Source organism: Chroicocephalus ridibundus, chromosome 13, assembly GCF_963924245.1.
Source record: "Chroicocephalus ridibundus chromosome 13, bChrRid1.1, whole genome shotgun sequence".
In the NCBI taxonomy this organism is placed as follows: domain Eukaryota; kingdom Metazoa; phylum Chordata; class Aves; order Charadriiformes; family Laridae; genus Chroicocephalus; species Chroicocephalus ridibundus.
This window is the reverse complement of record NC_086296.1, coordinates 12,209,341-12,224,743: the sequence shown is the minus strand read 5'-3', so window position 1 is coordinate 12,224,743 and position 15,403 is coordinate 12,209,341. Positions and strand designations below refer to the sequence as shown.

The 15,403-nt window shown below is 48.2% G+C and overlaps 2 protein-coding genes across 4 annotated transcripts in view; one reads left to right on the top strand and one right to left on the bottom strand.

Moving 5' to 3' along the window:
* Positions 1-502: 502 nt before the first annotated feature.
* On the top strand, positions 503-8,387 carry ACADS (acyl-CoA dehydrogenase short chain). Of its 2 annotated transcripts, none has more exons than XM_063351518.1 (10): positions 503-621; positions 971-1,134; positions 2,816-2,965; positions 3,166-3,277; positions 3,686-3,837; positions 4,121-4,291; positions 5,547-5,684; positions 5,958-6,053; positions 6,390-6,446; positions 6,997-8,387. In XM_063351518.1, exons 1-10 carry the CDS (start codon positions 585-587, stop codon positions 7,147-7,149), a joined length of 1,230 nt encoding a protein of 409 aa, XP_063207588.1. In that variant the 5' UTR covers positions 503-584; the 3' UTR covers positions 7,150-8,387. The 2 variants fall into 2 exon arrangements, with proteins under 2 accessions (XP_063207588.1, XP_063207589.1); XM_063351519.1 differs by lacking the exon at positions 503-621 and adding an exon at positions 2,375-2,403 and having other exon boundaries at positions 1,015-1,134.
* A 5,457-nt stretch (positions 8,388-13,844) lies between these two features.
* The window catches only part of SPPL3 (signal peptide peptidase like 3), a 59,649-nt gene continuing 58,090 nt past the window's right edge, over positions 13,845-15,403 (bottom strand). Inside the window, exon 11 of one of the 2 annotated variants that reach the window (XM_063351520.1) lies at positions 13,845-14,907. In XM_063351520.1, coding sequence (XP_063207590.1) covers positions 14,836-14,907 — 72 coding nt within the window. In that variant the 3' untranslated portion in view covers positions 13,845-14,835. The remainder of the gene's footprint in view (positions 14,908-15,403) is intronic. The other variant, XM_063351521.1, reaches the window with a different exon arrangement.

The following is a 15,403-nucleotide window of genomic DNA, read 5'->3' as shown; positions in this document are numbered from 1 at the left end:
TGTCCTGTCACATTGAGCTACTGACCCTTCTGCTGCCCCAGAGCGCAGCCTGGTATCGGTGTAACCCTTGGACTGGAATGTCACCATCTCCCTGCCGCTTTGACGAGGACAAGGCCAAGGGACGCATCCTGGCGGAGTCACCACCTTGTCCTCTGCAGCAAAGGGAAAAACGAACACCAGCAAATGCCGTCTCCCTCTGCCCGGATCTCGGTGCTGTTACGGACATGTATTTGTATCTCTCACAGTGTGGCCTTGGGGCTGCTCCTGCGTCCGCCGCCTCCGTGCTGTGCCCCCTGGGCTCTCCTGCCCTGGCAGCCCTGCCCTTGGCTCCCGCCTCCTCCCTGGGTCTCAGCACGCTGCCGGCGGCGCCCCCTGCCCTCCGCGGCGCCCGGGTGACGGTGTGTTTGTATAAACGTGATTTTTGTCACCAGCAATAGCAATAAAGAGACCTCCCGTTTTCGCACAGGCGGTGCCCGCGCGGGTGGGCGGGGCTTCGGGGGTGGGGCGGGGCGGTGCCGCCAGGGGGCGCCGTGCCGGCGGCTCGCGCCTGCGCCGTGTCCTCGCGCTCCCCTCAGGCGGCGGCCATGGCGGCGGCGTTCCTGTCCCGCGGGGCGCCCAGGGGTGAGGGCGCTGGGCTCGGCCGGGGCCGCCGCGGCTGCTCGCTGGGCCGCCGGGCAGGCGATGGGGGGGCCGGGGGGGAGGGCGGGAAGGGACCGCGGCCTGCGCGGGGGGCGGGCGGCCGCCCCGGTGCCCTTCAGGGCCTGAGGCGGGTCCCCTCAGCCGCGGCGAAGCGGCGCCCGCCCTTCAGCCCAGCCTCCGGCCCGCCGTGACCCGGCTCCGGGGGACGAGCGTCGCCGCGGGGAGCCCCCCAGCCGCGTTGCAGGAGTCCCGCCTGGGCCCGGGCCCTCCCGCGCCGGTTAAACCCCGTCCCTCGGGCGTGAAGGCGCCTAATTCCTTCGCTGCCTTTCAGCACTGGCCTTCGGGAGCCTCCGCCGGCTGCACACGGTGTACCAGACGGCCGAGCTGCCGGAAACCCACCAGATGCTGCGTCAGACCTGCCGGGACTTCGCGGAAAAGGAGCTGATGCCTCTCGCAGCTCAGCTGGATAAGGAGCACCGGTTCCCGGCCGAGCAGGTGCGTGCTGCTCCCGCCGGGAAGCGGGCACGGCAGGGCCGGCCTGGCTCGTTCGGAGCCCGACTTCCCTCGGCTGCTGCGGCAGGACCACCTGGGCCCAAAGCAAAGTGTACATTAAGTTCTGGCTTAGCGGAAAATTGAAGTTCAGACCAGCTTGTGGGAGAGTTGAGTGTGGAGGCTGTAATGCCCACAGGACGTTTTGAGCTCTCTACCTTTAGTTTTGTTTCTCTGTATCTGGCTTTAGTACCATAGCATTTTCAGTTCTCAACTGACTTATAAAAGCAATGAAATACTTTTAGAGACTCCACATAACCATGAAAATGGTTTATAGTGAGGAAGCACACATGACCTGAGTGTGTCTCAGATGGTGAAAAGAAGTGATCAGGAGACAGGAGATGCATGTTGGTTATCCTCTAGGGCTGTGAAGAAATTGAGATTCCAGTCAAACCTGTGACTTCTCTTGTGGAAAGCAATACAGACACAGCAGTACATTCTGTGCTGCGTTGAGCAGAGTAACTCACCTGTTTCATTGCAATGAAATACTAAGCTCCAGAAAAATATACACTGTTACGTTATCCAGAAGGCTCCAAGCAAGCACAGTCAGAGGCACTTGAGTTTTTTCATACACCCCTCTTTCTATTAAGGAGTAAGGAAGGTCATACTTACTCTAATGAAGGAAATACTTTCCTTTTTACTTCACTGTTCTTATCTGAGAATTTTACATTTGATTTTGAGTCTTTTCACTTGAATGTGTAGGGGAAAATTCAAAATTAAACACCGTTTATTAAGATAAAGCAACATACATAGAACTAGTTACTGTCTTTTGTTCATCCTCTGGATTTGATGTGAAGAACTGGTGTTTTGGGTGCCCATAGAGAAGGGAGAATATTTGTTTAAAAATTCCTCTTGGTTCGACTTAAAGCAAGCAGAGGTAGTACGTCTGTTCCTGCAACACCAAAAGCTTGATGTCTTAAGGATAAAAGCAGGGCAAAGCTTTTTTTTTCTCTTGTGTGTTGCCAAACATTAACAAGAAGAGTAGAGTGAGACAGCTGGTGCTCTGAAGAGCTTATGGTTAAGAAGCTGGGCGTCCAGCTGAGGAACTTGCAGTGCAATAATTTGGAATATAATCAACAATTAAATTATCTGGAAAGCAAGACCTGGCTTTAATGGGAATGAAAAGTTACCTTCTTGCAAACTGTTCTGTGGGTCATTCATTCTGTAAAATTCTTTCCTTGTGCAGTCCTAGGCTGAAGCTCAGCAGACTCAAAGGTAAAGTTCTAATGATTTTTATCAGCTAGATTTGCCATTGACAGCTTCCAACTGACAGGAGACTTGCGAGGGGAAAAGCTTTGGTGGGAGGCTGAGGAAACACTGGTGGGGTTATAGCTCCCTATTTCACCTTCAAGAGGCTCCCTCCTTCCCAGTACTGAAGAGAGCTCTTTAAATAAGCAAGAGCCTTGTCTTATGCAGTAGTGACTGTGTACAGCTCTTTTTGAAGTCATTGGGACATGTAAACACTTACCAGTTTGTACAGTCAGATTCCCATTCCACCAGGAGTTGTGTGCATCTTTTCCTCTGTGTGTAGCCCTGCTATGACCTGTCTTTATCTCCATGTGTCTGCATGTATTTGCTGGGACACTGGTGGTGCAGAGGGTCTCATTCCTCTGTTCCCTATGTGCAGGTGAAGAAGATGGGTGGCTTAGGGCTGTTGGCTATGGACGTGCCAGAGGAGTACAAAGGAGCAGGCCTCGACTACCTGGCCTATTCCATTGCTGTGGAGGAGATCAGCAGGGGCTGCGCCTCCACGGGTGTCATTGTCAGCGTCAATAATGTAAGTGTTTCAGGCTGTGTGTGAGGGACAAGCAGAGAACCGAGGCTGGCATCAGGGGGGTTATTGGAGAGGGGTGTATGGGAGAAATGGGATCTCTTCCTGTGGTGGGTTCAGGTGTGTTGGAGAGCACTTAGATGTCAGGGAGTTACTGGATGGCTTGTACCTTCAAGAGGCACTAACTCAACTCTCAATTCTTAAAGTCTCTGTATTTAGGGCCAATACTCAAGTTTGGCTCGGAAGAACAGAAGCACAAGTGGATTGCTCCCTTCACCAGCGGGGACAAAATTGGGTGTTTTGCCCTTAGTGAACCAGGTGATGTGACTGTTACCGTTCCTGTTGCAAAGAACATAGGGTAGCTTATTGCTTTAAGTTGGGTTTAGGATGGACTTTAGGTCTGTGAAATTTTAACAGTTTGTAGAAGGGTGGTTTATAGCAATTCTGTGTAAATGAAGTCTCAGTGCCCAAGGTAGTAACTGCCATCCCCATGGTCCACACTGAAAATTTTCATCCCCTCTGTGTGAGCAGAGCTCTGGAGACAGACACATCTTAGACACACTGGCCTTTCCCCTTCCTGTTCGGGTCCTCTGGGAGGGACAGTGCTGACACTACAGCAGTTAAAAGAGGTGCCATGAGCTGATGGTGGGGGTGCGGCAGGGGGGTGGGTTTGCGCCCCAGGCTGCCACTGCTTGTCTGAGTTTTGTTTGCTGGTGTCTTGCTCAGGAAATGGCAGTGACGCAGGTGCAGCATCCACGGTGGCACGCCTGGATGGTGATGAGTGGGTTCTGAATGGCACCAAGGCCTGGATCACCAACGCCTGGGACGCCTCAGCCACCGTGGTGTTTGCTACTACGGATAAATCCCTGAAACACAAGGTGCGTTCAGTGGGTCAGTCAGGAAAAAGGGGCAGGAGTTAAGGAGTTGTGCAGGAGAAGCACTTGGAAAAGGCTCCGGGGGGGTCTCTGTTTAAAACCATGCAGGCATTGAGCAGAGGGGGGGCTGATGTGCCCTGACTTTGTTCTGTCTCGGCTCTCCCCTTCCGTCCCCTGGTTACCTAGATTTACGGCTTCTATAAAAAAAAATGTTTTGAGGAAGCCTGTTGACAGCCAGGTAAGTGGGAATTTGGCACCATTCCAAAGAGTTTGGGTCTTGTTGCAGGGCATTAGCGCGTTCCTGGTTCCCATGCCAACTGCTGGGCTGTCACTGGGGAAGAAAGAAGACAAGCTGGGAATCCGAGCCTCTTCCACTGCCAACCTGATATTTGAGGACTGTCGGATACCCAAGGCCAACCTACTGGGACAGCTGGGAATGGGCTTCAAAATCGCCATGGTAGGAGATGGATCGGGGTGCAGCTGTAGTTGTGTAAATCTGTAGTTCTCAAGCTTAGCATTTTCAAAACCACTTTCAGACTTGGAGAACCAGTAGCCTAAGTTGTTCTGTGTTACATTAAGCAGTTGACCCCTCTTGCAGACATGGGAGAAATCATTCATAGAGCTTGATGAATCATTAATTTACTATAGATCCTTGACAGCACATTTTTTTGTAGGCTCAATGTAGTGGTTCTCAGATGAACGAATGCTGATGCCACTGAGGTGCTCTGTCAGCAGGGGTGGTGTATTTTAATTTTGCTCTTTTCCCAACCCTCTGTTCCTCTAGTATGTTCCTGCAGATAAAGGGAAAACACGGCATTTTCCCTAAATACTCTGGCAGAGAAAAGCTGTCCTGAAAGGACAGGACAACCTCTGGATAATGTCTAAGGTTTTATGAAATCTGAGTTGTGGCACGTGTGTGACTTGTGAGGAGGATCCAGGCAGCTGCAGAACAGCGTGTTCCTTGCAGTGATGCACTCCCCCTTGGAAGTGTTCATTGCTCTCTCTGTAGGGGCCAAACACCATTTGTTGGTGTGACTTTTTGAAAAAGGCTGAGCTCCCTGGAGACTAGCCCCTTCCATTATGTCTGCAACTAAAAGAGAGCATCAGTCACCAACCACTTGTTTAAGACACTCAGCCCAGAACTGAGAAGGTGAAGCCTTTTCTCACTGTGCTCCAAGTTATTCCTATGCATAGTGAGGCAGGGAAGCAGCGTTTGAGGTAAGTCAGCTTATTGACTCAAGTTGCTAGTCATTTTGAAAAGTGCTTGCTTCAGTGTGTGTACTAATGATGAAGGCAAAGAGGAAAACTGAACAGAGGTCCATTTTTTTCCAGTTAAAATAAAATCAGCTGTGCAGTGAGTCAGGGTCTAGCTGAAGGGTTCTTCTTAGCCCCTTCCAGAGCAGAGGCCCCTTGTGCTGTTTCCCTCATTTCGCGCTTTTTTTTTTTTTTTTTTTTAACTCTTTTTCTTTCCCCAGCTACTAAGAAGCAGCACCTCTTTTCTCCTTTCCTTCTAGTGCCTCTGGCTTCTCTCTGCACTGCCCAATACATTTTATAGCTCTTTATTCCTGCATAATTGGGAATATTCTGAATCAAGGAGGTCTGACAGAGGATACTAAGGCTACAGCAGCTTCCCAGCAAAAGCAGAAATGTGAGTGTACTATTTTTGATCAAGTACAACTTGACTTAACACATGTATTTTGTGTCTTTCGCAGCAAACACTGGATGCAGGAAGGATTGGTATTGCCTCACAGGCTCTTGGAATAGCACAGGCAGCTCTGGACTGTGCTGTGGATTATGCTGAAAAGAGAATGGCCTTTGGGTCACCCATCACAAAGCTACAGGCAGTGCAGGTACGAGCTGGGTGCACAGGACAGTTCCAAACAGTCCTGATGCTGGTGGAAAGTTCATGTGGGCTCTCAGGTGTGGCTTCAGGCAGGCAGTGCACTTTGCACTGGCTGGGATAAACAAGGTAATAATGTCTGTTTTCAAACACTGCTAACACTGTTGGGATGGAGGCGCTCCTTTTCTAGCAATATTGGCCTCGGCGGTGGGAGAGTTCTGCTGTATGTTCTTGTGCGGGAGGAGGCTACTGCCTGTTACAAAGGCAGCGTTTGTCGTTGCAGTTTAAGCTGGCCGATATGGCTGTGGCGTTGGAGGGTGCACGCTTGCTGACCTGGAGAGCTGCTATGCTGAAAGACAATGGGAAGCCCTTCACAAAGGTACTGCCAGCCTTGCGTTTGTCTAGCAGTGACTGTGCTGGACACGGGCTCAAGGCACGGAAACTGCGCTACCTACAGCATCGCTGTGTTCCGCGCTTGCCCAGCCCGCACTGTCGGTGTTAGCAGATACTGGACTCTGCTGTCTATCCTCAGGCAGCCTGCAGACCCGAGTCCTGGCTTTAGCCAAGGGGAAAGGGGTGGCCACTGTCAGCTGGCACCAGTGATCAGGCCTGTCTTGCTCCACAGCTGGTCTGTGAGTGGTCAAGCTCCTCGTGCAATGGAATTGTTCCTTTTTTGTGATAGCTGCACCCTCAGTGATGTTTTCCTTCCCCAAAGGAAGCAGCAATGGCCAAGCTGGCTGCATCAGAAGCTGCAACAGCCATCGCTCATCAGGTAATTACTTCAATTGACATCTCTAATATACAGCATGCTGAAAGCGAGAGTGTGTTGTCACACCAACAGGTGCTTGGGGACGGAGGGCTGGAATTTATTATTTTTATTTAAAAAAAAACCCAAACAGCCAGCTCCAGCCATATCCATTTGTTTGTTTAGCACAGCCATCTTGCTGGATTTTGGGGTGGGGAGCATGCAGGGGTTTATGCTGGCCCATGGCAGCTATACGGTTACAGTCTTGTGCCTGCTGCTGTCCAGGGCAGTGCCAAAGTTCTGAGCGGGCTCAGCGGTGTGGGAGGGAACGTGGGTGCACCAGTCAGGAGCAGGAGTAAGTTTGCAACATAGTGAGCAAATGGAGCAGGACCTCTGGTGTCTGCATTTATTTTCCCCATCCTTTATAATTATAAAGTGTCTTGGCTGAACACGGATCACTAACGACTCTCTCTGAAGCGATTCATTCTTTGGGAGAGCAGTTTTAAGGTGGCTGTGTTCCATAGAAAAATGAATTCCTTGACCCTGCTTCCTTTCTAACCTGCTGCCTTTGTTTCAGGCCATCCAGATCTTGGGCGGGATGGGCTACGTGACAGACATGCCAGCAGAACGCCATTATCGTGATGCTCGTATCACCGAGATCTATGAGGGGACCAGTGAGATCCAAAGACTGGTGATAGCAGGTCAATTGCTGAAGGCTTACCGTAGCTGAAGCAGCCGACTAGAGCAAGACACTGTCCCAAAGTGCCTCGTAATGGTGCAGAACAGTGATCAAGTCTTGAACAAGGCTAATGATGGAAGTTTTCCTCACCGATGAGTAGCGGACCCTCTTGTTAAAATGTGCTGATTCTTCTTTGGACAGAGCATGGTGCACGGAAGGCCATGTCTAGGTCTGTAAGTGATGGCTATGCGTGCAGGAGGGAGGAGGCACCCTGGCCTTGTAGGGGAGCGTAGGTCTTTTCCTAAACCGGAGCCTTGTTTTGGTCTGATAGCGGCAAAATGACTTTGCTGTTCAGTAAGGTCAGCAGCTCTCCCTGTGCGCTTCCCACCACTGCCTGTTTTGCAAGGATTTGTCACTACGTGATAATAACCAGTGCCAAGGTTAGAGGCACTGAGAGATGGGACCCCTGTGCCCTGCTCCAGGCTAGGGGTTGCACTGCCTCTTCTGATCAGACTCTGATGACTTTCAGGTGTGAGATGCAGCTGTGTGTGAGCTCCTAATTGGCTACAGGCTGTGTGAGGTAACCCTTGCAGCAGTGCACTTTTCCCCACTTTCAGCCCTAGAGAAGCCAGATGGGAGGACACAGGTAATACCTACGCACAAAGGGCTCTTTGTACAACCTAGGGTTGCTGTCCATGTAGATGTCAAAACAAAGGTCAGAAAACCTCCCTTGATCTTGCCCAGCAGCCTTCTCGCTCATCCACTTACGGATGTAGGTGTAAACGCAAAGGACAGAAAAGCTGCAATGCCCACGGCTGATTTAAAAAAAACACCACCACAAACCAAACCACCAAAACCCCTCGGCTCCCAAAGCTGCCCTTACTGTACCAACAACTACCCCACAGGAAAGAAAGTCCATGAAGTGGCAGTAACAGCCTCTAATCGCTACGTGTTTTGGGCAACAACGAGGAATTGAACAGATAACACAGAAAACCTTGCCAGGAAGCTTTAGCAGTAGCACATATCCTCAATCAGTTATCTTTGGCATGAAATTAGCTTTTAGAAGATTCAACAGCCAAAATAAAAGCTCTAAACTCAGGAAAAGATGGAGAGGATTAAGACTAGAGCCTGTGTGGCCCTCTTGTCCAAACGACCAGTACACTAGAAGTAAACGGTTATTTTCCTGTGGTGCCATTTATTTAATTTGTGTGAAGAGAAAAGCGGGAGGATTCTATTACACATAAGAGAGCAGAGAAGACAAATAAAACCTGATTTTTAAAGGACCACCAGTCCCCACTTCCTTTTTTTAAATGAAAATGTGAATTCATTTAGAATATTTTCTTCTAGTCACAAGAGCATAAACCAGCAGGGCCTGCACACCCCAGTTCGCCAGCGCTGTGGGGCGCAGTGGGTGTTCACTAGTGTCCCAGCAATATGAATGATCCCTTCGCAGGGCGCTAGAGGACAACTGCATGTCTGGGCAAAGTGTTCAAGTCTTGAATGTCTCCTTGCTGCTTTCACAAACCTAAGGATCAACAGTGCATTCGACAGGCGTATTTCTACTGGAAAACCATTCTAATGACTGTGAACGTGTTGTAGATTATGGAGAGCTTCTAGGAGCGAGAGACACTTTTCTAGTTTGATTTTAGTTTGTATCACTGCTTTGATGATTGCTGAAGGCTTGTATCTATGATTGTGTAGGAGGAAGTGATAGTATTTTACACTCAGAACAGGCACTGTAGGGCTGCTCGCTGCAAGAAAGCGAGGCCTTTGGGAATACAGTTACTGTTCAGTGCTGGCCTTCACTGGCCTGGTGTGCTGAGGTCCAGCTGAATCCCCACTGACCCAGAGCAGTCAGTCACACTTAGACCACGCTTGCTGCACTGTTTCTCCTCTCTTCATCGAGCTGCTTCTCTTAGATCTGTTTTACCGTACCGTCAGCACCTCTTCAACATCACACTTCCTTCATTTACCAACTCTGAACTTGCGGCTTCTCCAGAGCAGAGGGAAAGTGCCCCTGTCCGTGCACTGTGGGTGACCTAAGGCCAAGAACAGCAATGAACAAAGCCGACAAGAGACCAGCCCTGAAGAAACTACACACTACACGTACCAAATCCCTTGGGGGCCTTCTGCAGAGAATATGAGGGAGCATCGAGTAAGTGACTGCTCTTGGGGGAGCCCTGCCACACCTGTGACCAGAGCCTGCTTTTGGGAATGCCTGGATCATCCACCATGTGCCTTGTTAACAAGCTTCTTGCTCGCTCTGCCATCAGTACAACAGCTGACCTGGCTCACAGCTCCATGTGCACTTGCTGAGTGCTGCACCTCTGGCATAGGCTGTATCGAATTACACTGCACATCATCAAATTACAAAAAAGGGTGGAGTTGGTTAAAAGTACTGGTCTAGGTGCAGCTCACCCGTCTGGTTCCTGAGCTTCAGAACATCTTAAGATATTCTATTAGAGTTCCTTTTTTTTTGGTTACCTAAAAACATGCTTTAAGAGTGCAAAAATCTCTCAAACAAAAGCTTTCCAATACCCTCCTTGTTGCCACAGGTCCCGAGAGGAATTGGTACCCCGTCAGGCAGCTCTGCTCACAGCACTGCTTTGGGTAAACAGCACGGTTCCGCACAAAGCCTGACCCACAGCTCCCAGAGCAGGGAGCTGGATTTTCTCAGAGCAAGATATTAAAAGCTTGCTCCTCGCTGCTGCTGGCTGAGAGAATTTTGGCTGTAATGCATGTGCGTCTGCTCCTTAGGGCTGTTACAGAAGAGAACTGCTGAAAGCACAAAATAGAAACAAGTTTTGCAGCATTAAATAGGGAGCTCTTGCCGAGAGCCACCCCCAGGCTGCACTAACCTGGCCAGGCGTGGGTGGGGCCAGGCTTTCCTTTGAGAAAAGGGTCTAGGTACGGGTGAAGCCAGAAGTTTTTATCAGTTTACAAACTCAGCCACGATTTTCAAAGTTGGGGCACTGAAATAGGAAAATCAGGTCATACATAAATTAGAAAGAGGTGGAGATAAGCCACAGCTACACTTTTCACGGGTGTTGTGGGTTTTGCCCCAAATTGCTCTAAGTGTACATGAAACTGGTTACAAGGCAGGCTATGTGGAATGAGGCAGGGGGAGCCTTGGAAGTTAACAGCTGGAGTTTCCAGGGCAGGAGGACTGGTCACATGGAGGCAGCAGCTCTGTCTGGTGTTTCCTGCCCCAGGAGTTCCTGGGAATCCTTTCTTAGGAAACACAGTAACGAGGAGTTACTTCCCCCCCCACCGCACACACTTAAGATTTGATAGATTTTACATCATGTATAGAGCTCACAACATCTTCATGTGAGTTCCCAGCAGACTAAAGGAAGAGCCAAGCTGTTCCAGGCTGTCACAATTAAATACACACAGGAGAGAAATACTTAACTCTTCCCGGGGAGCGCAGACATGAGCCACCTCCTTCTTGGCCCGTCCGTGGAGCTGTGTGTGGCACCAGGAACAAGGAGCTGCCTGGAGTTTGGATCCCCTTCTGAAGCATCTGCCTTCCTCGGAGCACAGCTGGACCGGGCTCACCTCTCAGTTTCACACAATTAAAAACAAACAACCAAAACAAAACAGAAGTGAGAGTCTCAACCTTCCAAGTTTAAGCAGTGCATAAAATGTTTTAAGGGACTCAGCTGAAATTGCTGTAGTATTGTTTTCACATCAGACTGTCTCCTCTACTAGTCTTTTCTGACAGTGTTATCTGTAAGAAAAACAGGACAAACTGTTTTGATTTTAAATTAAATTTTGCTTTGTCTTAAGTTGAGAGCCTTCATACACAGAGCTAGCAAAAACCAAACATTCAGGTTTTGCTGGGGATCTTGGAAAGCATCAAAAATACCAAATTTGAAAGACATCGTGAAATAAAAAAGTACCTATAACATGAAGAAGAAACGGAAGGGAGGTAAGAAAATGTGTTATAATGTGAATGAAAATGCAGTTTACTCCTGTTTAGCTAAAAATTAATTTCAAATTTGACTTGTTTACTGCTTGTATAAGAAGAAAAATACTTGGGCGCCTTCCCTCCACTTCCCCTTCCAGCGAGCTCAGGACTAAGCTGGGGAAGACACCCAACCGTCAGTATAGATTTCCTCATTGCCTTCTTCCCCTTCTCTCACAGAACAGACCGTACTTCCACGCTCAAGAAGCGTTTCTGAATGTCAGAGGATTGAAACGGCCGCGATGCCCACCCTGGTGTGCCCCGAGCCTGAGCCGGCAGCGCGGTGTGGGCTCACACAGACGCAGAACGGCCGCCCTGTAGCTCTAGTACACTTTCCCCACGCTGGCTGGCCAGCAACCCCACGTCATTTCTGAACTCACGTTTGCAAGACTAGTAAGTGTGACCTTTGGGAAACTTCAAAATACAAACAGTAAAATTTTTAAGGTGACTATTCCCAAAGGCGTGAGAGAAAAAACGACTCCAGAACTGTTAACAGGTTTGTACATGACAGTTCTGGTCTGTGCCCAGATAACTGCTCCAAACACGCTCTAGTCTATCACTGTTTTTGCCAGTATCAGTTACCTTCCTAGAAAAAGGCTTATGTTAGTCAAACAATTATTAAAATATTTTTATCTGACAGCTTTTCGTAAGTAAGGGCTTGGTGGTCTCACCGCAGGACTTTGTGTCTGGTAGTTTATTAAGGAGTTAAACCGAGAAGGCATGAACAACCGCGCCAGACGCCACAAGGACAGGGAACCCTACACGGCCTCTGGAAATCCAAAGGACCCAAAGCAGCTTGTACAGTTCAGTCCCCCGGCTGAGACGACGACGTGTGGTCGTTCAGACCAAAGAAATAAGGACAAAAGCTGTGTCTGCGCAGAGAGCGCCCAGCAGCTGAGCAGCGAGGTAAGAATCCTGCTTCTAATCCCCCGAATGCTGAGGCTGTTCTGGAGGGAGAGCAGTGGGACAAAGCTTTACAGCTTTAACTTACTCAAAAACCCGAGGAGAATGGTCTTCCCTCTGCCCGTGTAATAGCTTTGTATTTGGGACAGTCAGGGTCCAGTTAACCTCCGCAAAGCACCAAAATCCTTTTCCCGTGGGTGGCAGCTGCTGTTCCACGGGAAAGGGGCAGCAAACACTTCTGCGTCCGGTTTTGCTCCCTGGCAGGTACAAGCAGCGGCACGGCCAGCTCGGGGTGGCGGGCACTGCCTGCGCGGTCAGAAGCAAAGTGCTGCAGTTACAGCTCAGTCTCTCACCTCGGTGCAAGTCAGAAGGTCGCAGTGCGCAGGAGGGCAACACAGCTGAAAAAGGAAGGCCAAAACCTTTCTGGAAAGCTAAATTAATTCTCATTAAGCATTTGTCAATTAGCAACTTTTTCCAGAGTCCTTTCTAAGTGTAGAAGATCACTCAAAGGCACGCTTTCCTGACAGGGACGAAGCAATGTCACTGCAGAACAGAGAAAGACCTTTTTTTTCAATTCCAAAGGCAGGAGGGAACTGCTGAGAAGCTGAAGCAACAGCAGGCTGGATCTAGAGATATTATTCCAGTGCTTCGAACCTCTTGGGAAAAAAAAAAAAAGTGTCTTTTTTCTCTCTCTGAATATCCTCTTCAATACTTTATTCACCATAAGTTTGATTTGTTTAGCTGAAAACTGATGCCTTTCTTTTGTCCTAAGCTGACTGCGAGTCTGGGGCCTAACACCTGCTATGAACAGAGACAGCACATTTTTCATTAAAAACTATTTACTTCATTAAAACGTGTCAGTTACCCGACGACGAGCATTGCAGGCCCGCGCTAGAGGAAGGGCTTTCAACTAAGTGAAAGATATGAACTGGGTAGGGGTGAGGAAGTAATAAAAAATAAAGTCACAACATCCCCTCCCCCGCCACACCCGCCCACCCACACTTGATAAATCTTAGAGGCCCCCACGCCCCCAGAAGGGCTTTGCTGCTGCTTACTGTTTCTTCAGGTGTTTTCTGCTCTCGGATGTGTTACAGCCAGCTCAGAGGCCGTCAGCCCTGGCCGCCCCTCGCCCACAAGCAGCAACAGGCCTGCCTGAGAAGAGAGGGAGAGGTTAATTAATGACACTGCGCGCACGTCACCGGACAAAACCTACCGCGCTAAATGTGCTCTTGTAACATCAGACAGAGCAGAAAGGATCAGACTTTTCACCGATGCTTCCTCACCCGTTGTAACGAAACCCGACCCAGAGTAACGTTACTGGTGAGTCAAGTTCATTCTTAAACATTCCTGTTCCCCTTCTGGTCAACTCGCAGTTACCAGCATCTATCAAACTAACAAGAGTTTTCGGGAGAGTTCCCCAAGCCCAATCTGGGGGAGTATTTTAAAGAACAAAAGTTCTAGTTACCTCAGAGAAGCCTTTCCATCAATAAAATAAAAGAACTGGAACTGCTGGTTAAAACAAAAATAATAAAATCCACATTTTAACAGGCTACAGGTACAAAGCACTCAACACACAAACTCCAACCAATCACAACAGTAAAGAACAGTTTTCTTTTTCTTTTTTCCTTTTTTTTTTTTTTTCTTTAAGGGGCAGGGGCATGGAAAAATACAGCACACTAATGAAACAAAATGCAAAAAATACAAAAAAATAGAAAATAGAAAAAATGTATTTACAAGTGATACATTACTATGATCAGAAAGCACAAAGACAACTGCTGCTATAATACATGCACTGGGTCAAGAAGGAACTACTAAAAACCTGCAAGGGAGTTGTTCATAAAAAAAGAAAATTAAAAAAAAAAAAAAAACAGAGAAAAAAACAGAAAAAAAGACACCCCCCACCCCCTCCCCCCTCAAACGAACAGGGTCCGGTTCAAACTTTTTTCTTCCCTAGTTTGCTACATTGATCAAAATCAAATATCCCCTAAAGTCCATGAGTACAACCAGTACAAATACTACACTTGTTTTTAAACTGCAGGTTCAGTTGTAGGAGGGGGGGAAAAACAGCAGCTCATCGTAGATCCATATACAAGAAAGCCAGAGTAAACTGCTCTACATGCTAAAAATTACAGCAAGCCCCTGTCTGCTACATAGCATGATCTTAGCAGGTTTTCCTTTTTATTTATTCATATATATATCTATATGTGTGTATATATATATGTATAAAAATCGTGCCCTTTTTCACTGCAACATGACATCTGGGTGGAAATGTAACTTGTTACAACAAATTTTTATATGTATACTGCAAGAAGTCACTCAATGTCTGTGGATTTAATAAGTAACCTCACACCACAGGAAATATTTAATAAATCAAAAAAAACCCAATATTGTGACAGAAGACCTTCTGTCTCAGTTCTTTTCAAAACCGAAGTCCAGCAGGAAACTGGTCCCAATGTACAGGAGGGGTTCTCTGAAGAAGCTTCAGTTTGCTTAAACCGTTTTTTCTTTTTAGTGTTCACAAGTTTTTGAACGACTTCAAGCCGTTTTCAGTTTCAAGTCTGTCTCTTCCTCTCTCACAAAAGTAATAGTCTGGTACTAATCCATCTGAGCGAGGAAAAGAGGAAAGTGGCTGCAGTTGCACAAAGGGTCCCCAGTTCCACATCTGCAGGGAGACAGGGAGTCACGCGGAGCTCCAGGATCTTAGCTTTTCTTTCTTTTCCTCCTTTTAATACAAAGTCCTTTCGTCCAAGTCCTGTAATTGGTACCTTCCCAAGTACCAGCCAGTCCAGACGGCAGGAGACGACAAAGCCACAAGTTAAAGTGAAAAGGACCAAGGCAGAAGTTCAGGTCACTTCCTCTCTGTTCCATCATACTTCCAGGAAACGGGAGCTGCTGGACTTGGAGTGGAAAGGCTCAGACCACATGCGCCGTAGATCGCCCTAGGCAGGAGAACAGCAGAAGGACCATGCCCTCAGAAACTTCAAAGTCCATTTAGAACTCACATTTCAAAATGCACATACAATTGTATGCATGTTCTTACAATTGTAAGTCTGTTCTTCACCTGCTTTGCAAATTACAATAAAGACAGTAAAAAAGAAATCCTTTCCCTGTCAGGCCAGAACCTCTGACTTCGGCAGCAGATCTACCTAAAATGGGATTCTGATGGGAAGGAAATATTTATGCAGGTGGAAAATTCTGCCATTTCTGAGGCTCCACTCCCCAGAGTGCTAGATGTGTGTTTCAACAACAACCCTGTAACAGGAAAGGTTACGTGTTAAAATTCCAGTTCAGAACTGGTGACTGGAAAGAGGTAAACAAGGATCTGCCTCTCCAATCTCTGTCCAACCTTTGTGCCCGCATTCTTTCATGACCAGCTGGGCGAGGACAAATTCACTTATTTAATTAAAGAAGCATTTATTACTGGTACTTTATGTA

Excerpts from the sequence above, each read along its gene's own strand:
- ACADS (XM_063351518.1), top strand. The coding sequence starts at position 585 with ATGGCGGCGGCGTTCCTGTCCCGCGGGGCGCCCAGGG. Across the intron at positions 4,292-5,546 it reads TGGGCTTCAAAATCGCCATG|CAAACACTGGATGCAGGAAG; the intron begins GTAGGAGATGGA and ends TGTCTTTCGCAG. Across the intron at positions 6,054-6,389 it reads ATGGGAAGCCCTTCACAAAG|GAAGCAGCAATGGCCAAGCT; the intron begins GTACTGCCAGCC and ends CCTTCCCCAAAG.